Below are 27,744 nucleotides of genomic sequence, written 5' to 3'. Positions count from 1 at the left end.
CGTATTACTTCTAATTTCCAATTTTGTGCTAACATAATTCTTGCAGCTGTCGTAGCATATAGAAACAAGAAATAATACCCAACATAAGTGATTGGCAGGTTAAAATGATAAATTATGCTGAGCTTGATAGAATATCAGGAAGATTAAGGGACCAAGACGAACAGAAATTTCATGATAATTGGAAGAAATATTTAATGTATATGGAATCTAAATCTCAGGTGACACTGGCGGGGTTGAAATAACTCTAACAGCGGGAAAGGCCTATGTAAAAGAGTTAAAAAGTACGCGACTATATAATTTATTCGATACTTACCAAAGGAGTGGAGGGAAGTCCAAGGCTCAGTTGAGACTAACTCAGTTATGTATTTTATTTATGATTTGTGAAGTGGATATAATTTGTATAAGGTATGTGGTGGATTTTTTGTTTATGTTTTTCCTGGATATATGTGCAAATATGAATAAAAATTTATAAAAGAAAAGATAAATGTGTGGCGTTCCCCCAATAGCAGCCTACAAGGACCAAGATGTACCACTTAGTACCACAGAATGCTATGGTTTATAACGGAGAGGGGAACATTTCTCTACTAACTCCGAGACCATATAACGCCGAGACCACATAACACCGGTCTTGAAAGACCTACATTGGCTCCCAGTACGTTTCCGAGCACAATTCAAAGTGTTGGTGCTGACCTTTAAAGCCCTAAACGGCCTCGGTCCTGTATACCTGAAGGAGTGTCTCCACCCCCATCGTTCTGCCCGGACACTGAGGTCCAGCACCGAGGGCCTTCTGGCGGTTCCCTCACTGCGAGAAGCCAAGTTACAGGGAACCAGGCAGAGGGCCTTCTCGGTAGTGGCGCCCTCCCTGTGGAACGCCCTCCCACCAGATGTCAAAGAGAACAACTACCAGACTTTTAGAAGACATCTGAAGGCAGCCCTGTTTAGGGAAGCTTTTAATGTTTGATGTATTACAGTATTTTAATATTTTTTTGGAAGCCCAGAGTGGCTGGAGAAGCCCAGCCAGATGGGCGGGGTATAAATATTATTATTATTATTATTATTATTATTATTATTATTATTATTATTATTATTATATTATTATTATTATTATTATTATTATTATTATTATTATTTTATTTTAACTCAATTTTGTGCAGCCTGTCGCTGAAAGCAGCACAAAGACCTGGTATATTTAGCACATCAGTTTATGACCTGTCAATGGTATCTGGGAGTCGCCCCACCCCTGGGAAAGGAAGATTGACATGAATTTGACAAGTCATTAAAGATACACGAATCGTGTGTTTCATTTGCACAAATGTCTCTGTTCCTTCCCAGTAATATGCCCTTCCTTGTTACTGTCCTTTCTTAACTGAAAAGCTAGCTTTTTGCCAAATGCACCCTTTCATAATAGCTGTTTCAAAGGGTTAGGGAAATTTCTACACTAGTACCGTATTTTTCGTCCTATAGGGCGCACCGGCCCATAGGACGCACCTCGTTTTTTTTTGGGGGGGGGAATGAATAAAAAAATTTTATTCCCCCCCCAGCCGCGGCTGCCGCTCCAAGCCTTGCGCACACCTGCCCGAAGCACAGGGCACCCTCCGGAGGGCTCCGCATGCTTCAGGCTGCATGCTGCCGCCCCAAGTCTTGCGCGCCCGGCGGGACCTCCTGCCGGGCGCGCAAGGCTTGCGAACACTCGCCCGAAGCACGGGGAGCCCTCCGGAGGGCTCCCTGTGCTTTGGGCGACAGGCTGCCACCCCAAGCCTCACGTGCTCGGCGGGACCTCCCGCCGGGCGCGCAAGGCTTGCAGACACTCGCCCGAAGCACGGGGAGCCCTCCGGAGGGCTCCCCGTGCTTCGGGCGACAGGCTGCCGCCCCAAGCCTCACGCGATCCACGGGACCTCCCGCCGGGCGCGCAAGGCTTGCGGACACTCGCCCAAACCACGAGGAGCCCTCCGGAGGGCTCCGCGTGCTTCGGGCGGCAGGCTGCCGCCCCAAGCCTCGCGCACCCATCGGGACCTCCCGCCGGGCGCGCAAGGCTTGCGGACACTCGCCGGGGCTGCAGGCTGCTGCCCGCAAGCCTTGTGAGCCCGCGGGAACTCCTGCCGGGCTTGCAAGGCTTGCGGATAGCTTCCTGAAGCCTGGAGAGCGAGAGGGGTCGGTGCGCACCGATGCCTCGCGCTCTCCAGGCTTCAGCGAAAGCCTGCATTCTCCCCATAGGACGCACACACATTTCCCCTTCATTTTTGGAGGGGAAAAAGTGCGTCCTATGGGGCGAAAGATACGGTACTTTTTTTAAAAAAAAAAGTTGCTTTTAATTTTAAAAAATTACATCAGAGTTATTGAGAGACCTACAGGTGTGTCTGCAGAGTCTTTCCCTGACACCCCCGCAGGGTCGTGTCCCCCCTCCCCCTGAAATTAGGCCGGAAAAAAGCATTCTGCATTAATGTCTTAATGTATTGTATATTTTGATGTTAGCCCTGAGGGCGGGATATGAATAAAATTTATTATTATTATTATTATCAGCCAGTAGAGCTAGGTTGCTGTGTGTATTTGGTTGTGCAATGTGTGATACGCACATGACAGTTTTTCTTGTTAACCTTTTTGGGGCTTCAGGCATATTGGTAAACAACCCTTGATGGGAGGGCAACATATTTAATTCCACCAATTCAAGATTATTTTGTAAAAGTGCAAGGGGAGCCCACTGTCCTCCAGGGAGGAAGTGCGGGCAAATGGATCGCGTGTGTAGATCAATAGCGGAGCAATGAGGAATAAGAGGAAATGTAAGGAGCTGTGCTAGTACAGAGTTAGAAGCTGGCAGGCTGGGGTTTGGTAAGTTTATTTTCTCTCTCTCAAATACCTAGGGAGGTAAAATAGAGCAGCTTGGATCCTCCTTTGGTGAGGTTGATGATGGAGCTGTTTTTTAATCCTTGGTGGCAGATGCAGAAAACAATACATGAAATAACGGAAGAGAACAAAAGATTGGAAGCGGAACTAACAGAACACAAGGTATGGTGGTCATTCATACCACGGCTGCCGACAAGACTGGTTTACACTCTGTTGGTACTGGGGATGCATCAGAATTAACTGGATTGTAGCGGTCCATTATGGATCCAGTATGGTTCTTCTAAATAAATTCAGTCAGAATAACTGAAGTTAAAATGAATACAAAGCCATATGTGACTTCACTTGGCTTGAGAGCCAGTGTGGTGTAGTGGTTAAGAGCGGTAGTCTCATAATCTGGGGAACCGGGTTCGCGTCTCCGTTCCTCCACATGCAGCTGCTGGGTGACCTTGGGCCAGTCACACTTCTTTGAAGTCTCTCAGCCCCACTCACCTCACAGAGTGTTTGTTGTGGGGGAGGAAGGGAAAGGAGAATGTTAGCCGCTTTGAGACTCCTTAGGGTAGTGATAAAGCGGGATATCAAATCCAAACTCTTCTTCTTCTTCTTCTTGGGACATCAACAGCCTTTGTTGGTGGTGTACCAGCAACTGGGATGCGGGTGGTGCTGTGGTCTAAACCATTGAGTCTCTTGGGCTTGCCGATCGGAAGGTCGGCAGTTCGAATTCCTGCGACAGGGTGAGATCCCGTTGCTCTGTCCCAGCTCCTGCCAAGCTAGCAGTTCGAAAGCACGGCAGTGTGAGTAGTTAAGACTATTTTTTTCACTAGGTGAAATAAAAAAGCAAGCAAATAATAATGGCAATTTCCCTTCTTTTTTTCAAGTTGGAAATCGGTCCTCTCAAAGATACCATGAAGGTGTTGGAAGAAGAAAACAAGAAATTAATGGAGCAGGAAGCTACCTTGGAACACCAACATGTAATTTTCAGTCTCAGCAGAAATAATTTCAGAATATTTTCATAATATTAGAACAAGCTTCTCCCTTAAAAAAAGAAAAGTAATCTGTAAAAAGAACGAATAGTAAGCAACATAGAACCAATATGCTAAGAGTTTTGTTGTTTCTTTGGGAAACCAGTCTTTAATATCCATGTTCAATATATCTTTAATTAGTTAAGGTGGGACAGCCCAGATGTTGGTGGCCCCAGATGTTGTTGGACTACAGCTCCCATCATCCCTGACCATTGACCATAATACAGGCTGGGGTTGATGGGAATTGTAGTCGTACAACATCTGCAAGGCGCACCCCACACTGGCTGCTTCTGAGCTAAGGCAAATGGCCTGTTTCATTTGGCTTGCTTCTGTTATTTCAACTGTTCCGCCGTGATGGTGGACCACAGTGAAGATCTTGGTTTCTCCATCTCTGTCCAGCAAGAGAATCAGAACCTGAGATCTGAGGGCTCTTACCAGGCCCAGGAAGTGGCCCTTTAGATGGCTCTTGACCAGGCTGCTCACAAATTATTGAACTGTTAGGATTCCCTTTTTGAAAGGGAAAGAGAATGACCCGGTAATGGTTGCTGTTGTTGCACACCACAGCTTCTTTTCCCATTCCTTCTAAATGAGCAATGCAGACATCAGTGAGTGAATGAGAATGACCTCTGCTTTTGTCTTCCCCCAGAATGCCCAACAGCAAGTAAAGCAAGTTCTGGAAGAGCTGACAGACACCAAAAATAAACTGGCTTACGAGAAAGGGAAACTTCAGGTATGTCAGCCTTGTGGAGTAAGGCCAGCCACTGGCTGTTTGTCTTCTCTCAGTTCTTCCCCGCCAATAGAGCTTTGCTCTTTTCAGTGCTGCTGTTTCCTGGGTGGGGATGAACAACTATCACCACTCCCCGCTCCCACCCAGCTTAAAAGGACTCAAGAGTAGAATGCATCAGAATACTAGATCTTTAGTCTTTTGGTGTTAACACAGCCCAAGTAGTGCTGACCATGCAGCCATCCTTTTGTCTCTTGAAAGGCTGCTGAGTGATGACTACGCAGAAGAGCAGCAAAATCCTGGGGCCAACTGTGGTTTTATTGCTGAGGGCCACTTGGCTGTTTCGTTTTAGTTTTTGTACCTTATCAGGGCTTTTTTTCAGCCGGAACTCACCGGAATTCAGTTCCGGCACCTCTCAGGTGGGCGTCATTGCCATTCTATTTTTTTAAAAAATTAAATTTTATTAAGATATAAAACACATACATACACATTTACACAATACACATACACAACACACTACCTTATTTTCATAACATAAAACATACCTACATTGCTCTTTATAATACCTACCTATACTGTACATATCAACATACCTACACACCTACCCCACACGGACACCCACCAAGTGACTTGACTTCTAGCCATTCTTGTTACGCTATTTTATTTTTCTTTAATCTCTTCTTCTATCTTGACTTTACTCTCCGTTCACTCTAATCATTTTCTGGAGTCACTCAATATCTGTCAGAAATTCTACTTTTTCCACATAAATTTTGATGTATTCCTTAAGGAATTAAGAAGCGCCATTGCGACTCTAAGAGAACAAGGGAGGCTTTCAGGTTGAGTTCCGACACCCTTTTTCTAGAAAAATGGCAATGTTTAGTATGATATTATTATTATTATTATTAAAATTTATATGTTGCCCTTCTTCATAAGATCTCAGGGCGGTTCACAGAATGAAATACAGGATATGAACAAGTAAATAATTAAAACCCAAACAGCAATAATTTGCAGAGAGGGAATTTGTAAGTGCATGTGTGCATTGTTAAAAAGGCTCTTCATCCAAGCAAAATGGCAGGTGGTACCTCTGAGGTAGCTTTGTATTGCTCCGAGATAAAATTATTACTTTTTAAAGAAAGGAAAAGGAAAGAAGGCTCCATCTTGCTGAATGCATTTGAGCTTGTTACTTTGAAAGCGGTGTGCGCAGGGACCCTTTAAATCGGGGGCGGGGAGCCTGTGGCTCTCGGTGGTGGTGGACTACAACTCCCATCATCTCTGCCCATTGGCCATGCCAGTTGCGTTTGATGGGAAGTGGTGTTAAACAGCACTTGGAGGCTCCTCAGCCCTGCTTCAAAGCATTACAGGAGTACCATGTAAACTACTTTTCGGCAAGATCCAACCCAGGTGGTGCGTCTGTGGTAAGAAACGGAGCAACCGGTCCTTCTGATGTGGTTTTTGATACTTGTTTAACACTGGAGCAGCGTCTGGAGGTGGATTAGTGGGAACCTTGCCCCCATCGCACCCCTCAAGCTTTCAAAGGGAGCCTGAAATTTGATTTTGGCTCCAGCCAGACTGCACTGGGCTTCCACTATGTTTTGTTTTGTTTTTTTCAATTCCAAGTGTGCCTATAAACAACAAAGCAACCAGATTCCCCCCCCCCCTTTTACCAATTATTTTTATTGATGTTCCATAATTTTTAACAAATTGTCACCAAATCAATACAAATTCAATACAGATTTGAAAGTTGGGCTTCCCTCCCACCCCAGGTGCCCCCTCCATTTTCCTCCCTCCTTTGCTGCTTCTAAAAAAATTAACTCTTTTCCAACTATCATTTCAAAATACATTCATCCCTTCGCCCTACACATCACCTGTTCGGTTACCAATTTCTGCTATGCCTTTTTATGCATTGTTCTAGCCTGTCCTCAAAAGAGTCCAGTGTGGAGTAAATCCTCTTCTATCTATCTATAATGGTCGTTCGTAAGTTTTCAAACATTACCTTCTGATACCTCTGGAGTAACACTTTGCCTGAGAAAAACAGATCTTGCTTCCTCCCAGACAACATACACACATTCCTGCTTAACATGGCCTTGGGCGTTGCTGTTCTGACATCTGGCCCCAGTAATCAACAACTTGGCCTCACTGGTGCGGCATGCAGAGGGTGAAAAACCCCAAGGGGTGGTTTTTGGGGGGTATAAATATATAATATACATCCCCCCCCCACACTGCCCATCTCCTAGCATCAGAAATTAACAGGTAGGCTTTACAGAGGCAGAACGAAGGGGAAAAGTCTTACCGTATTTTTCGCTCTATAGGACGCACCCAACCATAGGACACACCTTGTTTTAGAGGGGGAGAACAAGAAAAAAAAATCTCCCCCTCTCTGCTCAGCGCCCCTTCAGCGAAGCAGCAGGAGAAACGGAGCCCCTTCCATTTCTCCTCCCGCTTCCCTGAAGGGCCGCTGCACAGCTCTCCCTCTCTGCTGAAGCCAGGAGTCTTGCTCTCCTGGCTTCAGCAAAAGGAACCTGAAGCCTTCGGAGAGCAGCGCGAGTTCCTGCTGCGCTCCAAAGGCTTCAGGCGGCTATCCTGAAGCCTGGAGAGCGAGAGGGGTCGGTGCGCACCGACTCCTCTCGCTCTCCAGGCTTCAGCGAAAGCAACGCGTAGCCTCTGGAGCACGGAGGGAGCGCTCCCTCTGCGCTTCGGAGGCTTCACGTTGCTATCGCTGGAGCCAAGGAGCCTGCATTCGCTCCATAGGACGCACACACATTTCCCCTTAATTTTTGGAGGGGAAAAACTGCCTCCTATAGAGCGAAAAATATGGTAATTTAAATCAGGAATAGGCAAACTCTGGCCCGCCAGATGTTTTGAGACTACCATCATCCCTGACCACTGTTAGCTAGGGATGATGGGAGTTGTAGTTCCAAAACATCTGGCGGGCCAGAGTTTGCCTATTCCTGATTTAAACGATGCCTTGCATTTTGGAGCCTTTATGACTATTTAGACAGGAAGACAAGGATGGAGACAGAAATAAATGACCAGCTAGGAAGCATACATTTTCAGGGTCACGGGGAGCTGCCAAGTTTCGCATCAGACCCCATTCACTTGGAAACATGTCTCATTCATTTAAATGGGTCTTAGCTTTCATGTTTAGTTTTCACGTTTCATCTTTAGGACAGCATTCATAAATGAGCTTTTCTCAGTTGAAAACAAGGCACCTGCACAAACTCACAGAAAAGTAGCTGTAAGCTGTGTGGGTTTTACAGTGGTACCTCGGGTTACATACGCTTCAGGTTACATACACTTCAGGTTACATATGCTTCAGGTTACACACTCCGCTAAGCCAGAAATAGTGCTTCAGGTTAAGAACTTTGCTTCAGGATAAGGACAGAAATCGGGCTCCGGCGGCACAGCGGCAGCAGGAGGCCCCATTAGCTAAAGTGGTGATCTGAATCAGGTTAAGAACAGTTTCAGGTTAAGTACGGACCTCTGCAATGAATTAAGTACTTAACCTGAAGTACCACTGTATTTAAATACCACCCGGATTGTGCCTTTATTGGACCCCTTTTTCCTCCGAGTTTGGCAAACGCCATTCCTGTTTCCAGATCGCAGGCTCGTATTTTAGAAGGCTCTGGAACACGTGTCGTCTTTCCTTTATCATAGACCAGAGTGAAGCAGCTGGAAGAAAAGGCGCAGTCCCTCCAGGACACACGCTCGGAAAACAGCCGGCTTCGCAAGCTGAACACCGCCTTGGAGACAAAGTGTAACCAGGTACCAACCAGTTATATTGACATACAGTGTGGGTTGCCAGTCTTCTGGGCTGAAGGACAAGCTGGGGAAAGTCCTCTTTGTGCCATGACATAATTAGATTCTGTACTCAGAAAGTCGGCGCAAAGATTTCTGCTTGCGCAACAGAGCTTCCCACTCCCCCCCCTCCTCCCCCTGTGTGCCCCCGAAATCTGTCCTAGGGGTTCCCCCAATCATTTAGAGCAGATTTGGGAAGGGCGCAGGATGCACTCGGGAGAAGGGGTGGGGAGTCCCACTGTGCTCATGGAAATCCTTGCATTGATAGTAGAATACTGCCCATTATGCGTATTTGCATATTATCTGCGTTAATGAAACAGCAATATTTTAGCTTTCCTTGCATTTGGAAGCAGAGTGCTAGAAGTCTTAATCAAGCTTTCTGAGCGTTGGTCAGGTATTGTTATTCTATTTTGCAGCTACTCTGCACTAGCATTGGCTAAAAAAGCCAATGCAATTCTGGGCTGCATCAATAGGAGTATAGCATCTAGATCAAGGGAAGTAATAGTGCCACTGTATTCTGCTCTGGTCAGACCTCACCTGGAGTACTGTGTCCAGTTCTGGGCGCCACAGTTCAAGAAGGACACTGACAAACTGGAACGTGTCCAGAGGAGGGCAACCAAAATGGTCAAAGGCCTGGAAACGATGCCTGATGAGGAACGGCTAAGGGAGCTGGGCATGTTTAGCCTGGAGAAGAGGAGGCTAAGGGGTGATATGATAGCCATGTTCAAATATATAAAAGGATGTCACATAGAGGAGGGAGAAAGGTTGTTTTCTGCTGCTCCAGAGAAGCGGACACGGAGCAATGGATCCAAACTACAAGAAAGAAGATTCCACCTAAACATTAGGAAGAACTTCCTGACAGTAAGAGGTGTTCGACAGTGGAATTTGCTGCCAAGGAGTGTGGTGGAGTCTCCTTCTTTGGAGGTCTTTAAGCAGAGGCTTGACAACCATATGTCAGGAGTGCTCTGATGGTGTTTCCTGCTTGGCAGGGGGTTGGACTCGATGGCCCTTGTGGTCTCTTCCAACTCTATGATTCTATGATCCATTATTTTGGAAAACAATACGGTGCTAAAGGTAAAAAGTAAAGGGACGCCTGACCATTAGGTCCAGTTGTGGCCGACTCTGGGGTTGCGGCGCTTATCTCGCTTTATTGGCCGAGGAAGCCGGCGTACAGCTTCCGGGTCATGTGGCCAGCATGACTAAGCCGCTTCTGGTGAACCAGAGCAGCGCACGGAAACGCCGTTTACCTTCCCACCGGAGCGGTACCTATTTATCTACTTGCACTTTGACGTGCTTTCAAACTGCTAGGTTGGCAGGAGCTGGGACTAAACAACGAGAGCTCACCCCGTTGCGGGGATTTGAACCGCCGACCTTCTGATCAGCAAGTCCTAGGCTCTGTGGTTTAACCCACAGCGCCACCCGCGTCCCTAGAATACAGTGGTACCTCGGGTTAAGTACTTAATTCATTCCGGAGGTCCATTCTTAACCTGAAACTGTTCTTAACCTGAAGCACCACTTTAGCTAATGCGGCCTCCAGCTGCCGCCGTGCCGCCGGAGTACGATTTCTGTTCTCATCCTGAAGCAAAGTTCTTAACCCGAGGTAGTATTTCTGGGTTAGCAGAGTCTGTAACCTGAAGCGTATGTAACCCGAGGTACCACTGTAATTCGGTTTTTCAAAAAAACTAAATTCTCTGCCAGTGTCCAGATTCCATGGGTGTTAATGGATTCATGGAATGCAGAGAGCTCAGGAGATATTGCTGGTGGAAACGAGCTTTCTTTGAAGAGCCTTGTTTCAGCTTTTCATTGCCTCACTTTTCAGATGAATGCCGAACTTGCCTCCATTAGGATCAACACGCAGAGGATAGAAGCAAAGCTAAAACAGGTATTGGACCAATGGCAATGCCTTTCAGTTAACCCCCTCATGTTTTGGACAGCAAAGGGTCCACAGCAAAGGACTCTATTCTTTCTGACAAATATACAGAATAAGAACAAACGGTGGCTGTTCAGATCATCGTTCTGGCGTTGTAAGGCCTGCCTGACCCTGCTTTCAAAATGGATTACTTGTGCTGGGACTTTATATTCAGCCTCACCTGAATATATGATTTCTCGTTACGGCTAGTAAGTGAAGAAATATGGCAGGGGGAAGGGGAGAAACTCGGCCAAGGAAGACAAGGCTTTCCACCTTGTCCTTCCTCCAAGTCCACTCTCATCCTGCACAGTTGTCTTTGGGCCAAAGAGATGGATCTTTGTTGGGCCAAAGAGATGGATCTACACCTTCTGTAGCTCCCAAAGCCACAGGGAAGGCTTGGGCTGGCTTGGGCATCACCAGAGTTGTCATGAGGACTAGAGCGCTTGAATGCGAGGTGCTACTGCCTCCAGGATGGCTGTGGCGCCAAAGGAGGGGTGGTTAGCTTGTTCTGACACACACACAACCTCCTGCCCAGAAGCTGTTTCCCACTTTAGGGGTGTGTGTGTGTGTGTGTGTGTGTGTAAAGGTAATAGGATCCCTGACCATTAGGTCCAGTCGTGACTGACTCTGGGGTTGCGGCGCTCATCTCGCTTTATTGGCTGAGGGAGCCGGCGTACAGCTTCCGGGTCATGTGACCAGCATGACTAAGCCACTTCTGGCAAACCAGAGCAGCTCACGGAAATGCCGTTTACCTTCCCGCCGGAGCGGTACCTATTTATCTACTTGCACTTAGACATGCTTCGAACTGCTAGGTTGGCAGGAGCAGGGACCGAGCAATGGGAGCTCACCCCGTTGCCGGGATTCGAACCGCCAACCTTCTGATTGGCAAGCCCTAGGCTCTGTGATTTAACCCACAGCGCCACCCACGTCCCTCTGTGTGTGTGTGTGTGTGTGTGTGTGTGTATGTGTATAAAATAATTTTTATTAAATTTACTGTTTTACAATTTAGAATATTTATTTAGACAACCTTAAAATATCAATGACTTCCCTTCTTCTCTTTCCATGTTTCATTTTGCATCTCATAATTCCCTGCATATTTTACATAAACTAAACCATTCAGTATTCCATTGTTTCTTCCATCAAAACTGATTTACACTGTTGAATTTATCTGAATGCTGCCCATGTTTTCAAGTGTACACAGTTATTCCCCCCAACACTTCAGATGCATATTTGTGGGACCCATGCTATTTTTGTAATTTTAAGTTTCTCAAAACTGTTTTTAAACATGGTGCAATGTTGTGTCTTAATTGTTGCGATTCACCCTGGGACCTTAGGGCAAAGTGGTGAATAATAAATTGTAGTCGTCGTCGTCATCATTATCTCAGGTTTGGTGCTGGCTGAAGGGAAGCAAGTGGAAAGAAAGCGTTTGATTAGCAGATTGGACAAAACTGACTCCCAGGCAGGCTGTCCCACATTTAGTTCCTGTGTGCTGCTCAGGATGAAGGCAATATGTCTGCACAATCTTCAGTCCATACACAATATTTAAATAAACATAGACAGTAGTAGGTCCCTGTCCTTCCACCCCCATTTTGAAAACCTCAATAAAGTCATACCTTGGGTTAAATGTGCTTCGGGATGAGCACGTTCAAGTTGTGCTCCACGGCAACCCGGAAGTAGCAGAGCGCGTTATTTCCGGGTTTCGCCACATGCGCAGACGCTCAAAATGACGTCATGCGCAGAAGCGGTGAAAAGCGACGCGCGCAGATGTGCCATCGCTAGTTACGTTTGCTTCCAGATGTGAACGGGGCTCCGGAACGGATCCCGTTCGCATCTAGAGGTGGTACCCAGGGTTAAGTAATTAATTCGTTCTGGAGGTCCGTTCTTAACCTGAAACTGTTCTTAACCTGAAGCACCACTTTAGCTAATGGAGCCTCTCGCTGCCGCCGCGCCACCAGAGCACAATTTCTGTTCTCATCCTGAAGCAAAGTTCTTTTTATATATATATATATGATATTTATTCAAAGTTTCAAAAATACATAAGTATGAAAAAAAAGAGAACAGAAAAATACAACAGAAAAATACATCAAAAAGAAAGTACAAAAAGAAAAAAGAAAAAAAAGAATACAAATCCCATATTGCATCTTTTCATTTGCTTGTTTCTTGGACCTCCTCACACCTCCCTTTTTGTATTCTAGCTTAATTCGTTGTTTCAGCAAATTCTTCCCATATTTCTCCATTTTTGTTTAAATAATTTATCTTAACAGTCTATCTTATTTATTAACTCAACATATCCTTTCCATCTTTTGCTATATTCTATTGTTCAATTTACATTGATTTCTTTAACCTTATCTTGCCTTAAAAATCTTAAAATTCAAATTTTAAACCATATTTCTACATAACTCCTTAAATCCTTTTTACTAAAGCCAATTGGTTCCATTCCAGCATAATCCCTGATATTTCATTAGTGTTACACTAATTCCAAAAATAGAAAGAAATTTTTCTTTTTATAGACCTTTTCTTTTTCTCTAGTTTTTATCCAACGTCCCTTCTTCCTGGTATCGGGTTATGTCAGTCCTTTCTAACCATTGCATCCAGTCCATCAATCTGGTGATCTTATGTCCGAGGCCCTTAAGTCTCTTCTATGCCCCTTCTGCAAATTTTCTTGTTCTTGTTTATGCTTACGCTCTTCTTTGTCTTTTGTTGGTTTCTTTCGTAGTTTCTTTCCTTTCTCCTTGGGGAGTGGGTCTCTGGGGAATTCCAGCCGGTAATAATCTCCATTTTCCTTCATCAAGCTAGCCCATTCCCCACAGTCCCACTCCCCGTCATCGTCATTGTAATCCAAAAAGTAGTTATTCAAAAGATAATTGTCAACCTGTTTCATAGTCCCACCAGAATTAAGAGCTTCCTTGACTCCAGATGCTTCCAGCCACACTCCAAGTTCAATCTTCCAAGGCAGCAGCTTTTGCTCCTGCAGGACTTTGGGTCTCACCGTTTGTGTTGCTTGGGGTGCAGTCGCAACCTCTTCCGTCTTCATCTGCCCTTGGACTTGCCCTGTCGAACCAGTTTCCTGAATTGGTCTCTGTATAGTTTCTTTATCCTTGTTTCCTGTTAAATCATATTCACTGGCTACAGCAGTCATCAAGTCCAACTTTTCATTCATCAAGTTCATCTTCTCATGCAACTGCTCCAGCAATGCATTTGTCCTGCCAAGGGCAGACACCAAAACTTCCTCCCAGCACATTTCTGTTCAAGGTCAAACGACTGTTCCCACGATCTCAATCTCGCAGCTGTGAAGTCTCCAAATAAACTGCAAAAGCAAAACTGACAGGCTCCCTCTAGGGGACACAATTTCTATTTGTATCCATCTTTAAAAACGTATCCAACAAAGGAAAATTACTTTCAATTTTCAAATACTTTGTTTCTTTGAAATGCAGAAAGCAGCGTTGAAGTTATTTTGTTTCTCTTTTTTTGACTATCTGTCAAAGTGCTCCACTTTTAATCAATGGACGTCTCCAACGATTTCTGTCTTGACACCCTGTTCCCAGGTTTGGGACGATGGAAACTTATATTCCTTTACTCTCTCTCCTGCAGGCTTAAACAGTCAAAAAAATTTCCCCCTTTTCTCCTGCTTCCAAGGGGGTTTTATTGGTAGTAGATGCAGGAAATATCAATCTTTAAGACAACTTTCCAGGCTATTAGATTGCAAGGTTTTTGCTTCAGTCTGTTTACAAAAAGCGGAAGGCGGACTTCCTGTTTAAACCTTCCTGCTTCGGAGCCTAATTCACAAATTTCTTAATCCAATTTTCCGTTTTTACTCACGGGTACTTTGTTTAGAGTCCAATTGTCATCAGGAAAAAGTCAGCGCTCTCCGGCGATGGCTGTGCGGCTTCCCTCCGTGAAAGTAGCAATCGGTTCGCTGCACCGCGCTGCTCACCCCACTTCGCTCCGGAGCCCCAAAGAGGGGGTTTCCCTGTGAGTAGGGGAGGCGCTCTTGGTGCTCTGCCGAACCCCATGTTCCCAGGCTCCTCCGCCTGGGATTTCTAGCGGGTCCCCGCCTTCGCCGCGGCAGGAAGACCCAATTTCCACGGAGCCCGTTCCTCCAGTCGGAGGAACTCCGCCATTCGTCGATGGCGCTGACCCGGAAGTCCTCGATGGCGCTGACCCGCAAGTCCCTGAAGCAAAGTTCTTAACCCAAGGTACTATTTCTGGGTTAGCAGAATCTGTAACCTGAAGCATATGTAACCTGAAGCGTATGTAACCTGAGGTACCACTGTATCTGAAAGTAGAGGCACTTTGGCTTATGTTCTGTTAATATGTATGTGCGTACGTTAAATTTTAGGAAGAAGCACTGTGTGAGATTAATTGCTCAAACGTACCTTGTCCATGTGTAAGAATTACAGAGGGTGATTTTAAAAGCTAGTCCTACTCACAATAGACCTATTGAAGCTAATGAGCACAACTAACTTAGGTTCATTAATTTCAGTGAGTCTGCTCCACATAGGACTTGGTTAATACAACCCAGGAAAATTGTAAGGTACGCCATTGTTGTTAATTCCTAAGTAATCAGGTGAGTGGTGTTGATGCAAGATCAGGAGAGGAGCATCTATGCTCTCAAGGAGTCTAAACCAAGCATACAACGAAAAAGACATTAGGTGTAGAGGTAGTTTTAAAGACACAGAATCAGGAGTGGAATTCAGGTCTACTTCATAGCTGTCAACTTTCCCCTTTTTTTAAGGGGAATACCTTATTCCGAATAGGATTCCTCGCAAGAAAAGGGGAAAGTTGACAGCTATGGTCTACTTACCAGTCTGTGCAACTCCTCCCCCTAATTTAAATGGAAGAAACCGGATTGGTGGGCTGTTCTACTCTGCTTAGGTCACACTTTGAGCTCAGAGGTTAGGCCTCATGACATCACAAATAGAGCAGGGTGATGTCTTGGTGACTTCAGAGAGAACACATGTTGATTTATCTTTGGATAGGAGGGGTTGTTGAGCATTTAAACTTCAAACAGCCACCAAGAAGCGCAGATTTAAAATGGCTTCCTTTAGACTCCCTCAGTGACGCAACAACTCTTATAAATTGACTCGTCGTTGGGCTGAGAGGCAGGATTTGCAAATGGAGCCCTTGCCAACCATTAAGTTGCCAGACGTTAGGGGCATTTGTTTTCGTCTCGCGTTGCCTTCTCCAGTTGTTTGGTTTCCTCTGCTCAGGCAGCTAGTGCTAAAGTAAAAATGCCTCTCCAAAAAAGAAAGTCATCTGAGAATTGCTGGCCGCAGAAATCCAATGAGCGTTTTAGATCATGCCTGGCCTGTGAGACCAAGGGCCTTCGTGGGCGACCTTCCACTGCGTGCTCCCCTGAGCGCAGAGTTCGTTTCATGATAGATCTGCCCGGAAGGGAAGCTGCCTCCGAGTGTGGGGATTGTCCCCCTGCCTCTCCGAGGGTTCTCTTCAAGGCTATAAAGGCCATGAAAGAAAAGCTGGACACTAAAAAAGATACCAGCGACTTAGAAACTGAGTGGGATATAACCAGTGAGGGGACAGATCTTCCGAGGGTGAGTGCCAAGCCTGAAAATGGTGAAGATGGAGAGGTAAAGGTAAAGGGACCCCCTAACCACTAGGTCCAGTCGTGGCCGACTCTAGGGTTGCGGCGCTCATCTCGCTTTATTGGCCAAGGGAGCCAGCGTACAGCTTCCGGGTCATGTGGCCAGCATGACTAAGCTGCTTCTGGCGAACCAAGACAAGCACACAGAAACGCCGTTTTACCTTCCCGCCAGAGCGGTACCTATTTATCTACTTGCACTGAGGTGCTTTTGAACTGCTAGGTTGGCAGGAGCAGGGACCGAGCAACGGGAGCTCACCCCGTTGCGGGGATTCGAACCGCCGACCTTCTGATTGGCAAGTCCTAGGCTCTTTGGTTTAACCCACAGCGCCACCCGTGTCCCTAAATGTATAAAATGCATAAATGTACAAAATGTATAAAAGGTATAAAATGTAGCTGAACCTAATAACTGAGGCCGTGCACACAATTCCCGTTTACTCTGCGTTCACTGTGTCCCCAGTGGTTTGGGAAGCGGCGTACCTATCCTATTGTTACTTACGAAATACTGTGTTTCGATGGATGGGTTCCCCCTCATCTCCCCAAACCAGGTCCGATCCAAATTGAGAAACCTGGCCATATCTTAAAAGATAGTCATGTACTGTGTGCGCCTTAGATTTAATATTAACTGGGAAATTGAGGTCCTGGAGAATTGGGACGTGGGTGGCTCTGTGGTCTAAACTACCAAGCCTCTTCGGCTTGCCGATCAGAAGGTCGGCGGTTTGAATCCCCGCGACGGGGTGAGCTCCCATTGGTCTGTCCCAGCTCCTGCCAACCTAGCAGTTCGAAAGCATGCCAGTCCAAGTAGATAAATAGGTACCGCTCCGGCAGGAAGGTAAATGGTGTCTCCGTGCGCTCTGGTTTCCGTCATGGTATCCCGTTGTGCCAGGAGAGGCTTTGTCATGCTGGCCACATGATCCAGAAAGCTCTCTGTGGACAAATGCCGGCTCCTTTGGCCTGAAAGCGAGATGAGCGCCGCAACCCCATAGTCGCCTTTGACTGGACTTAACCATATAGGGGTCCTTTAGCTTTTTACTGGAAAACCTTTGAGCAAATAGCTCATCGAACCCCTTACAATGCCGTGGCACACAGGTAGGAGAATGGGCTGGTCGGTGTTTAGGGTTGCCATATTTCAAAAAGTAAAAACCAGGGCACGCGATTCTTTGATTGACTTGTCTAAGATCCAGGATGAAGCGCCGCTTTTCAGAAACTACCGGTTGTATGGCAGCCCTATCAGTGCTTTTAACGGGCCTGGTCAGGCCATTTGTCTTGTACTTTTATCTACAGGGCTGAAAAGACATGGAGGCCCAAATGCTCTGAAAATCTTTTCTGTACTCTTTGAACCAGTTCTTGGCACTTAGAAGCACATTTCTCCTTCCTTCCCCCTCTGTTTTTGTAAAAGACACAGTCTGCCCTTGTCTGCAGAGAGGACGATTTTTCTGTGACCGTCAAAACCCGTGATGAAGCGCTGAGAGAGAACCAGAAGCTCAAAGGGCAAATAAGTGCAACTGAAGAGAGAGAAAAACACAAGGTAGCAAATGTTCTTTGGGTGCTTTAGCTTTGTCCGGACTTGGTTGCAGCAAACCTACCGCAATGTGTGTTTTGAAATTTCTCCACATCACCTGTCACTCCCGTCCTGAGATAGGGGTGCCTTTCAAGTGCTAATTCCCCAAATAGAAACCTTGTCTTATTTCTGCGTAAGAATCATTATTAGAGATTGGAATCATTATTAGAGTTGGCCCCATCTAAGAAGTAAAAAATCAACATGGTGTAAGAGGAAACAATCACACTCAGGGCCAATTTAGAGAGAAGATGGACTGGATTTTCAATTAACAATCCTCTTTGTTTTAAATTATTTTTAAATTTTAAATCATTCTGTCATTCCTTGTATTGGTTTGCTGAGCTCATTGATGCTGTTGTGTTAGTTTTTAATACAGTGGTACTTCTGGTTATGAACTTAATTCGTTCCGGAGGTCTGTTCTTATCCTGAAACCGTTCTTAACCTGAGGTACCACTTTAGCTAATGGGGCCTCCCGCCGCCGCTGTGCCGCTGTCGCACAATTTCTGTTCTCATCCTGAGGTAAAGTTCTTAACCCGAGGTACTACTTTTGGGTTAGCAGAGTCTGTAACCTGAAGTGTCTGTAACCCAAGGTGTTTGTAACCTGAGGTACTACTGTAGTTTAGATATTGATGCTTGCTATTTAGGAAAAAAAAGTTTTTAATAGTTTAGATATTGATGCTTGCTATTTGAAAATTGTTTTATATTTGTTGTGAGCTGCCTTGAGAAAACGTATGTCTTGAAAGCCAGGATAGAAATCTCTGGAATGAATGAAATGAATCAGCCGTTGAGGCCTCATTTTTGTTTTTCATATTGGTCTGCGAGGTACAAAATTGGGGGGTACAAAAAATAATTTGAGGGGAAACGGTGTTGTCAATCTTGTTAAAGCCAAGTAGGTCTCCTTTTTGGTGACTGGATGGGAGAATACCTTGGCAAACTGTGTGTGAGCTTGGTGGAGCTTCTTGAAGGAAGATACAAGTCTTATCCAGTTTTTTAAACTTAAATGTCTCTGTATAAAACAGGGAAGGAGGAGAAAAACTGACCAATTTGTATGTTTACCCATGCAAACATTTGACAAACAGACAGCACGCAGGCTGCCAGGCTCATTGCCATTGATTTTGGCTGTGCACTAAAGTTCAATTTTCAGGAAAAGCATTTTACAAATGCTTATTATCAGGGGTGAAGGAGATTGAGGTGACGTTCTCAGAGCCCAAAGTGCAGTGGTCCCTCGGAAGTCAGACGGAATCCGTTCCGGAAGTCCATTTGACTTCCGAAACGTTCGACTTTCAAATTGCGGCTTCTGATTGGCTGCAGGAAGCTCCTGCAGCCAATCGGAAGCCGCGTCAGACGTTTGGGTTCCAAAGAACATTTGCAAACTGGAACACTTCCGGGTTTGCGGTGTTCGGGAGCCAAAATGTTTGACTCGCAAGGCGTTTGGGATCCTAGGTATGACTGTAAAGCTGTGGTTTGCTGAGCACACAAAGCTGCGTTTATATAGAATCACACCACTGGTCCATCTTGCGTACCCTATATTTGTCTGGCAGGGTTTGGCCTCCAGTGTTTCAAAGGTCTTGCCAGGGATACCTGATATATCCTTGAAGTGGAAATGTCAGGAACGGAACCTGGGACCTTCAGCAAGCAAAGCAGGCCCTCTGCTGTCGCTTGTGACCCAATACCATCCCAAGTAATCGTGATTGAGACCCCCTGCTCTTTCGCATTCCCCTTTCGTACTTCAGATGACGAATCTGCGACGCAAGTTGGAAGAGTCGAAGGAAGACAATGCCAAAGTGACAGCTATGTTGGAGAATGTGTTGGGCTCTCATAACAAAATGCAGGCGGCTCTGGAGAAGATTCAGACTGAGCTGGGACGCAAGGATTCTGAGGTGGCTGAGCTGAAGAAGGACAGGTAACTTGGCTGCCTGCTTTGTATGGCATCCCAGGTACATGGTGGAACAAAGCTTAAAGCAAAACACACATTTAGTGGGAACTTTTTAAAAAAACTGAGTTGGATAATATAAGGGGGGGAGATGATAATTGCAGACAATAATATAAGGAATCATTTCAGGGGGGAATCATTCCAAACTATCTGCTTTTTTACGAATGGCCTTCCCCGAAACACTGTGTGATTTATGGTCTCCATTTAAAAATAAGAAACTGGCTGCAGAGTGGGTAGAAATTGTGAGAGAGGTACTTAACTTCAGCTAGATCAAGGTCAAATGAGGGAATTATGATAACCATTGACTAGGCTGAAAATGAATGGAAGAAAGACAAGGGACCTGGACGTTTGTAGAAAAGAAAAGAGAAGGAAAAAGGAAAAGGAAAGGGTGGAGCAGTTACCGTATTTTTCGCTCTATAGGACGCACCCGACCATAGGACGCACCTTGTTTTAGAGGGGGAGAACAAGAAAAAAAATTCTCCCCCTCTCTGCTCAGCGCCCCTTCAGCAAAGCGGCAGGAGAAACGGAGCTCCTTCCATTTCTCCTCCCATTTGGCTGAAGGGGCACTGCACAGCTCTCCCTTTCTGCTGAAGCCAGGAGAGTCCTGCTCTCCCGGCTTCAGCGAAAGGAACCCGAAGCCTCCGGACTGCAGCGGGAACTCGTGCTGCGCTCCGAAGGCTTCAGGCAGCTATCCCTGAAGCCTGGAGAGCGAGAGGGGTCGGTGCGCACCGACTCCTCTCGCTCTCCAGGCTTCAGCAAAATCAATGTGAAGCCTCTGGAGCACGGAGGGAGCGCTCCCTCTGCGCTTCAGAGGCTTTGCGTTGCTATCGCTGAAGCCAAGGAGCCTGCATTCTCTCCATAGGACGCACACACATTTCCCCTTAATTTTTGGAGGGAAAACGTGCGTCCTATACAGCAAAAAATACGGTAGCTTGAATGCTGTTTGTACTGATGCCATTGGGAAAACCAGGAGTAATTAATTTGGATGCTTTATGTAAAATGCAAAGTATTTGCTTTGGAAGCAAAACAGTAGAAGCCATTGCTTATCTAAATGACAATTGATTAAACCATAACCTAGTGCTGTGTGTGAACCCTGCCCAGCAGGGTGTTTGTTCAGCACCATGAAACCACAGTCTGATGCCATGGTGTGTTGCTGACGTATGAACCATGGTTTGCTTTAACCACGGCTTGGTGTTACGGCATTAGTCCTAGCCTTTGGTGTGTCTCCCCACCTCGGAAGCTTGGCAAACTACAAAGGCATGAAGAGGGAGCAGCTGGAAAACAATGCAAACTTTGAAGAACAAGCTATGGTTTGTTGGATCGTCTGTGGGACAACTCGTGGTTAAAATGTGGTTTGCTAAGCAAACCACGGCTTAGCATTATGTGCAAACCAAACCATTGTCTGAGAATATTCAAGGAGTCTTTCAACTGTGTATGCCTCAAGAACAGAGTGGAATTAATTCAGTCATAGTTGAGGCTCTTTTTTGATGGAAGAAAACATGGAGGAAGCTTCCCTATCGCCCTTTGCCTTTGTGTGTTCTCTCTCGCATCGTCTCTGCTTCCTTTTGCAGGACCCAAAGCCAGCAAAGAATTCTGATGCTAGAGGCAGAGCTGGAGGAGTGCCACAGCAAAATGACCTTGCAATCTCAACACAGCTTTAAGGTAAAAATCAGCATCTTCCAGTGGCTATAATAGACTAAAACCAGCAATACATTCAGCGTGGGTGGCCTGTCTGGAAGGATCGCATCCTGCATAGCAGGAACAAAGTTCGTTTGTCCGTAAATAATTGGTGTAATTAGTTTGAGCATAATGTATATTTGGTAACTGACTATTCATTTTACTGGGTTTTTTTCCCATCCATTAAGCCATTCCCAGATTAAGATTCATAGCAACAGCTGCATAAGTTGTTTAAAATTGTTGTTTCACAGCTGTATGTTTCATAAAGAGAATCATTGCTACCCTGTGCTTTTTCTCCCCCTAAAAGATGGAAGCTCTTTGTAAAATTCTGGAGGCCTCCAAAGCAGACAACAAGAAACTTGCCCAAAATTTAGAGCAAACTTTGCAGACCAACAGTGCTCTGCAAAGCAAGCTTATGCTTATTCGAGATGAACTGGAAAGCAAAGAAGCCGAGTGTCAGGAACTAATGGAATGCAGGTAAGACTTAGCTAGGCAGGAGATTTTGCCTTTCCAGTCTGAACAGCTGAAGTCCGGATCTGACTTTTAAGGCAGTAGAAACTTGTTACCTGCTGAGCCATCAACTTGGCAAGGCAGGGCCCTAAATGTGCAGACGGGGTCTGCAGCTTTGAAATTTGTCTGAGGAACCCAGAGTCTCGATGGAGAATGAATTGCAAAGGGAAGAAAAAGGATTTAACTTCCTTCCGTCGGGCCTGTAAGACAGAGCTATTCCGCCTGGCCTTTAATTTGAATTTAGCCTGATCTTTTATTTCCCTTCTTTTCCCTCCCCTTTTATGAAGATCACCCGCTCTGAGACCCCACAGCTAATTCTCCCCTGGCCTCCTTTCTAGCCCAAGTAGGAGCAATTCAGCCAACTAGCCCTGGGGATTATCTAATTGATATTTGATTTTTGAATTTTATTGTTATTCATGTTTTTATACTGTATTTTATGCTGCTTTTATAATTAAGTGTTTTAAAGTGTTTTAAATTTGTTGTTAGCTGCCCTGAGCCCAGTTTTTGAACCGGGAAGGGTGGGGTATAAATAAATTATTTATTATTTTTATTGTTATTGTTATTGTTATTGTTATTATTAATTACATTTGGGAATCATCAGTGCTGCATGTTTTCAGACTTTACTTTCCTGAAAAAGCGAGCGACCTCCTGTTAATCTATTTCCCTCTGCCTTGCTAAAGGGACCAGTTAATTGAGGAAACCAAGTTGGAAGTAAAGTTGTATGCAGATCGCCTTGAGACTCTGAAGAAACAGTTTCAGACTGAACGGGAAGTAACCAAGAAGGCTGCTCAAAAGGAATCGGCTGAGGTGTGAGGAGGTGGAAGAGTTTTGAGTTTTTCTCGGTGGTCACAGTTGCACGTAAATGCTAAGGTGAAAATCCTGGCTTCATAAGCCAGGATATGCACGGCCTCCCTTTGGGCAAGTAGCTGAACAAGCCAGGATTCAGCACTTAGACCTGGAAAACTCTGGTTAATGGCTTCCAAGCAAGCCAACTTTAAATCATGGATCATTCTCCCCACCCTCACATTCAACTTTTCATACTCTCTCGATATGTTGTTCCTTTCCCTTCACTCTTCTTTCCACCTTCTTACCCAAATTGATGGTTTTCTTTGTGTGTTTTCTTTTTAATTCTCCTAGAATTGTTCTTCCTTTCATTCTCCCTTTATTTTTTCACAAAATGCAAACATACCAGGAAGGAAATAGAATGCATTTTCTTTATATTAAAGAAATGAAAAGCTTTTATCCTATCCAGAAACTGAATATTTTCCCATATATATGAGTTTCCAACTCTCAATAAATAAATGTGCTTAGCTGAGTCCAATATTACTATAATAAGTTAATTTCAGCATAAGTGCCATGGCTCTGATTTTCTTTTCCTCTTTGGCTAACGTCCTTTAAGCCTAGTTTGCACATAATGCTAAATTGTTGTTTCTTAAGCTGTGGCTGAGCATTTGTTAAACCATGGCTGCTTGGTAGTATTCACACATAACTGGTTTGTTTACTGTCAACAAAATCATAACTCGAAGCCACGGTTTGCTGTTGGCTTATTAACCATGGCTTGTTTGAACTGTGGCTTGGAATTGTGAGAACCCAGCATTGCCTCTTAAGACGTGATGAAAGAGCAGGTGGAAAACGAAACAAAGTTGGAGAAGTAAGCTACTCATTGGAATTTTTGTGAGACAGCTCAAGGTTAATTCATGGTTTGTAAAGCAACCCACTGCATGAGCAAAATGCTTGGATGGAAACTGCTCCTAAGGGAAGCAAAGAGGGCTATGATTAGAAGCAATGCCCCCCTCCCGACTTAACAGCCAGTTATTTTATTTTCTAGGTTTTGTGGGGGTGTATAGAGGAAGATGGGACGCGGGTGGCGCTGTGGGTTAAACCACAGAGCCTAGGACTTGCCGATCGGAAGGTCGGCGGTTCGAATCCCCGCGACGGGGTGAGCTCCCGTTGCTTGGTCCCTGCTCCTGCCAACCTAGCAGTTTGAAAGCACACCAGTGCAAGTAGATAAATAGGTACCGCTCCGGCGGGAAGGCAAACGGTGTTTCCGTGCGCTGCTCTGGTTCGCCAGAAGCGGCTTAGTCATGCTGGCCACATGACCTGGAAGCTGTCTGTGGACAAATGCTGGCTCCCTCGGCCTATAGAGCGAGATGAGCGCCACAACTCCAGAGTCGTTCGCGACTGGACCTAACGTTCAGGCCTACCTTTACCTTTATAGAGGAAGATAAAATGTGTGTTCTTTCCCTGGGGTGGCATTTTCATTCAGAGAGGTGTCAGCCAAGGTTCAAATGGCAGACTTTTCAATTCCTTTTGGCACCATGGATATATGCACCCCTGTGAATTTTCATGAGGCTGCAGCTGGCTAAAATCACGGGAACATTGATAGCAGCTTGAGACTAGGTCAGACTTTTTGTCCATCTAGCTCAGGGTTCCCCAAACTTGGGTCTCCAGATGGTTTTGGACTACAATTCCCATCATCCCTGACCACTGGTCCTGTTAGCTTAGAGATGATGGGAGTTATAGTCCAAAAACAGCTGGAGGGCCGAGTTTGGGAAACCCTGATCCAGCTTACCCAGAGATTTAACCAGGGACTTGTCTTACTCTAAAGAAGTAACAATAGCCCTAGAGCAGGGGTGAGGAACCTGAGCCCCATGTATCAAACATGGCTGTCCAAGCCCCGCCCCCCCCTGGTCTGGCGACTCTCCCTGGGTGACACCTCTTCACCCAAGTCCTGCCTTCTCTGGCCACACCCATGTTTGCTTCTGGCCCTATTCATGTGGCCCCTGGACTGAAAATATTCCCCCTTTCCACCAGCAAGCCCTGGACAAATTGCCTTCAGGATAGGAAACCAAGACCTGGAAAGCTCTTGGGGTGATGGGAGCAGAACCGTCGTTTAGAAGTGAGTGTTGAGCCCCCTTTTTTCTTCTTCTTGAAGTGAGCATGAACTTGCCCTTTCTTGGTGCCCTGTAGCTGAAGAAAGCCCTGGAGGAGGCCTGCACTAAATCTGGAGAAATGTCACGGCTTAACAGGGAACTGCGGGCAAAGGTCGCCGAGCAGGAGGCAGCGCTGGCCAGTCAGAAGGAGAAGCTGAAGAGACAGAAAGCATTGATCACGCAGTACTTCAATGCCAGGACTAACAATGCGCAAAATGCAGGAAGGATAAAGGTGAGCCGGTGTGCGAGGGTGTGTGTGTGTTTCATGCAAAAAATAATAATTTATTTATACTCCGCCCATCTGGCTGAGTTTCCCCAGCCACTCTGGGCGGCTCCTAATCAAGTGTTAAAAACAGTACAGCGTTAAATATTAAAAACTTCCCTGAACAGGGCTGCCTTCAGATGTATTTTAAAGATAGGATAGCTGCTTATTTCCTTCACATCTGAAGGGAGGGCGTTCCACAGGGTGGGCGCCACTACCGAGAAGGCCCTCTGCCTGGTTCCCTGTAACCTCACTTCTCGCAGTGAGGGAACTGCCAGAAGGCCCTCGGTGCTGGACCTCAGTGTCCGGGCTGAACGATGGGGGTGGAGACGCTCCTTCAGGTATACAGGACCGAGGCAAATGATTTTAACACAGCCTGCAATCTACCATTTTGAAAGTTGCCCTCTCCACTCCTCAATATCAAACTGATACCAGATAGATAGTTGAAACGGAGACTTCAAAGGGACCTGTTCACTGTGTTCCGGGAGGAGAACGTGTTTAGACAAGTTTCCATTGCAACTGCAAACCAACTGGCTCCTGCTAAAGTAGATTAGTGCTTGTTGTTGTTCAGTCGTCTAGTCGTGTCCGACTCTTTGTGACCCCATGGACCAGAGCACGCCAGGCACCCCTGTCTTCCACTGCCTCCCGCAGTTTGCGCTACACAGTGCTAAATTGCACTGATACGTAATCTCTTTAAGTTTCCTTTGCATTTTCAGCACAGATAAAAGCTGGTAAGTCAGTGTCTTCTATTGGATCAGTGCCGGGGAGGTAGGAGTTTGGCTTTTTCAGTTATATATGCTGTTTGGAAACAGGCAAAAGGTGTGTGCTCCACATCCATAGAAGCAGGTTTGATAGGCAATTGTGGCTGGATTTTTAGAAATTGCTGCATTAAAAGTATTATGTACAGTGGTACCTTGGTTTGCATACGCTTTGGATGACAAACACGTCAAACCCGGAAGTGTGTGTCGCGGTTTACAACCTTTTTTTTAGATGACAAACAATTACTATTTTTTTTGGAGGCCCCATTGGCTAAAGCGCGCCTTGGGTTACAACCTGTTTTGGTTTAAACTCACCTCCGGAACGGATTACTGTTGTAAACCAAGGTACCACTGTAATAAAACATGGATCATCATTACTCTCATTACTGCAGACCACTGTTACCTGCTTTTCTCACCAGGTACCACTTGTCAAATGATTTTGAGGGAGTAGGAAAATTTAAGGATAAGTTGCTTCTAGGGATGGGTGCCATATTGATATATCGCCCCAAACCCGTTTGAAGTCCATATCATGATACTGATTTCATAATTTTTGACCTGGCAATGTATTTCGAATCAAGATGTATGTGTGTGTTTTGCAAAAATCGCGATGTGGAAAAAACTGTGAAGTCAGCCAATGCCTCTACATAGTTCCATCCTTATTTCACATGTTGTGATATATCGGTACAGCGGTACCTCAGGTTACATACGCTTCAGGTTACAGACTCCGCTAACCCAGAAATAGTGCTTCAGGTTAAGAACTTTGCTTCAGGATGAGAACAGAAATTGTGTTCTAGCGGTGCGGCGGCAGCAGGAGGCCCCATTAGCTAAAGTGGTGCTTCAGGTTAAGAACAGTTTCAGGTTAAGTACAGACCTCCAGAACGAATTAAGTACCGTACTTAACCTGAGGTACCACTGTATATCGCAATGTTTAGCTGGTGATATATCACGAAGCTGAAAACCAGATATTGCCCAGCCCTAGGTGCAACAAGGAATTTGCTTAGGGCCGTCAATGCTAGCGCTTAAAATTCCTGGGCCTTTAGTTGACTGTCCCCATGATCTGTCTTTGCTTCATAGCCCTTTTTGCTGCCCAACACCCTGTCCCACTTTTTATGTCCAAGGGGAAGCAAGACGACAGCTGTGCAACATTGCTTTATTTTGGAGGGCAGTGCTATAGCCTCTCCCTCCTGGGCTTACTATTTGTGAGCACAATCCAGTGACATTTAACTATACAGTGGTACCTCGGGTTAAGCACTTAATTCGTTCTGGAGGTCAGTTCTTAACCTGAAACTCTTCTTAACCTGAAGCACCACTTTAGCTAATGGGGCCTCCTGCTGCCGCCGCGCGATTTCTGTTCTCATCCTGAAGCAAAGTTCTTAACCTGAGGTACTATTTCTGGGTTAGTGGAGGCTGTAACCTGAAGTGTCTGTAACCTGAAGCATCTGTAACCCGAGGTACCACTGTACTTCCTGTTGTTGAATTGCATTAGAACAAAACTTCAGGAGAGAGGCAGGCGCCGCTTAATAACTGCATTCTGTCATGGAAGCAAGGCATTTTCTTGGGACATTCCTCTATTCGCTTTTGTGATTTATTTCCAGGAGATTGAAACGGAATTGAGGCAAATGGAAGAGATGAAGCAGCAGTACCAGAAGAAAAACCACGAGCAGGTAGAATCTCTTTTCTGTGCAGCAGCTGGGACTGGAGACCAGATTGAAACGCGTGCATGGGGTCACGGGATCTGATTTCTTTTCATGCCATAGTCCCTTAGGATCAAAGAATTTGTCGCTGAGTTAACAACCCTGCAAGGCGAGATGCAGCAGCTAGCCAGAAATCAGCAAGCGATGGAAACGGAAAACAGAAACCTTGAGAACCAGCTGGTCGCAGAACAGAAGCAAAGGCAGCGGATTCAGGAAGAGTGTCAGGTAATGGCGCCACGGCGCCACCCAGCTAAAGGGTTGCATGGCGATTCCCGCCTCCCCCCAATTGGAATAAATGAAGACACGGGACACCATTGATTAAGGTTAATGGGCAAAAATTGGCCACAACTTTATTGGTTACAGGTAAGAGTGGTATTGGCTGAGGCATTGGTCCTATCAGACTATCTGGCTTCAGCCTGTTAGCATGAAAACTGGAAAGGGGGAGCCCTGGGTTGCACATCACTAGGAACTCTCCCAGGGGTCACCACTAGGGGGTGTGCTTTAGGCCCTGGCCGCCATAGGTATCGGACGA

At 45.7% G+C, this 27,744-nt stretch overlaps 1 protein-coding gene across 6 annotated transcripts in view; it reads left to right on the top strand.

The window, feature by feature from the left end:
• CCDC150 (coiled-coil domain containing 150) overlaps positions 1 to 27,744 on the top strand; it is a 67,898-nt gene that overhangs the window by 35,866 nt on the left and 4,288 nt on the right. For 4 of the 6 annotated variants that reach the window (XM_053361690.1, XM_053361699.1, XM_053361709.1 and 1 more), the window contains exons 13-25: positions 2,935 to 3,003; positions 3,717 to 3,809; positions 4,507 to 4,590; positions 8,239 to 8,346; positions 10,199 to 10,261; positions 17,287 to 17,415; positions 19,179 to 19,348; positions 20,950 to 21,040; positions 21,363 to 21,532; positions 22,246 to 22,372; positions 24,536 to 24,730; positions 27,114 to 27,182; positions 27,276 to 27,437. In XM_053361690.1, coding sequence (XP_053217665.1) covers positions 2,935 to 3,003; positions 3,717 to 3,809; positions 4,507 to 4,590; positions 8,239 to 8,346; positions 10,199 to 10,261; positions 17,287 to 17,415; positions 19,179 to 19,348; positions 20,950 to 21,040; positions 21,363 to 21,532; positions 22,246 to 22,372; positions 24,536 to 24,730; positions 27,114 to 27,182; positions 27,276 to 27,437 — 1,530 coding nt within the window. The remainder of the gene's footprint in view (positions 1 to 2,934; positions 3,004 to 3,716; positions 3,810 to 4,506; positions 4,591 to 8,238; positions 8,347 to 10,198; positions 10,262 to 17,286; positions 17,416 to 19,178; positions 19,349 to 20,949; positions 21,041 to 21,362; positions 21,533 to 22,245; positions 22,373 to 24,535; positions 24,731 to 27,113; positions 27,183 to 27,275; positions 27,438 to 27,744) is intronic. The other 2 variants (XM_053361734.1, XM_053361725.1) reach the window with 2 other exon arrangements.

The sequence above is a fragment of the Podarcis raffonei genome, chromosome 1, assembly GCF_027172205.1.
Source record: "Podarcis raffonei isolate rPodRaf1 chromosome 1, rPodRaf1.pri, whole genome shotgun sequence".
Taxonomy (NCBI): Eukaryota; Metazoa; Chordata; class Lepidosauria; order Squamata; family Lacertidae; genus Podarcis; species Podarcis raffonei.
The sequence above is the reverse complement of the archived record's forward strand: the minus strand, read 5'-3'. Positions and strand labels throughout refer to the sequence as shown.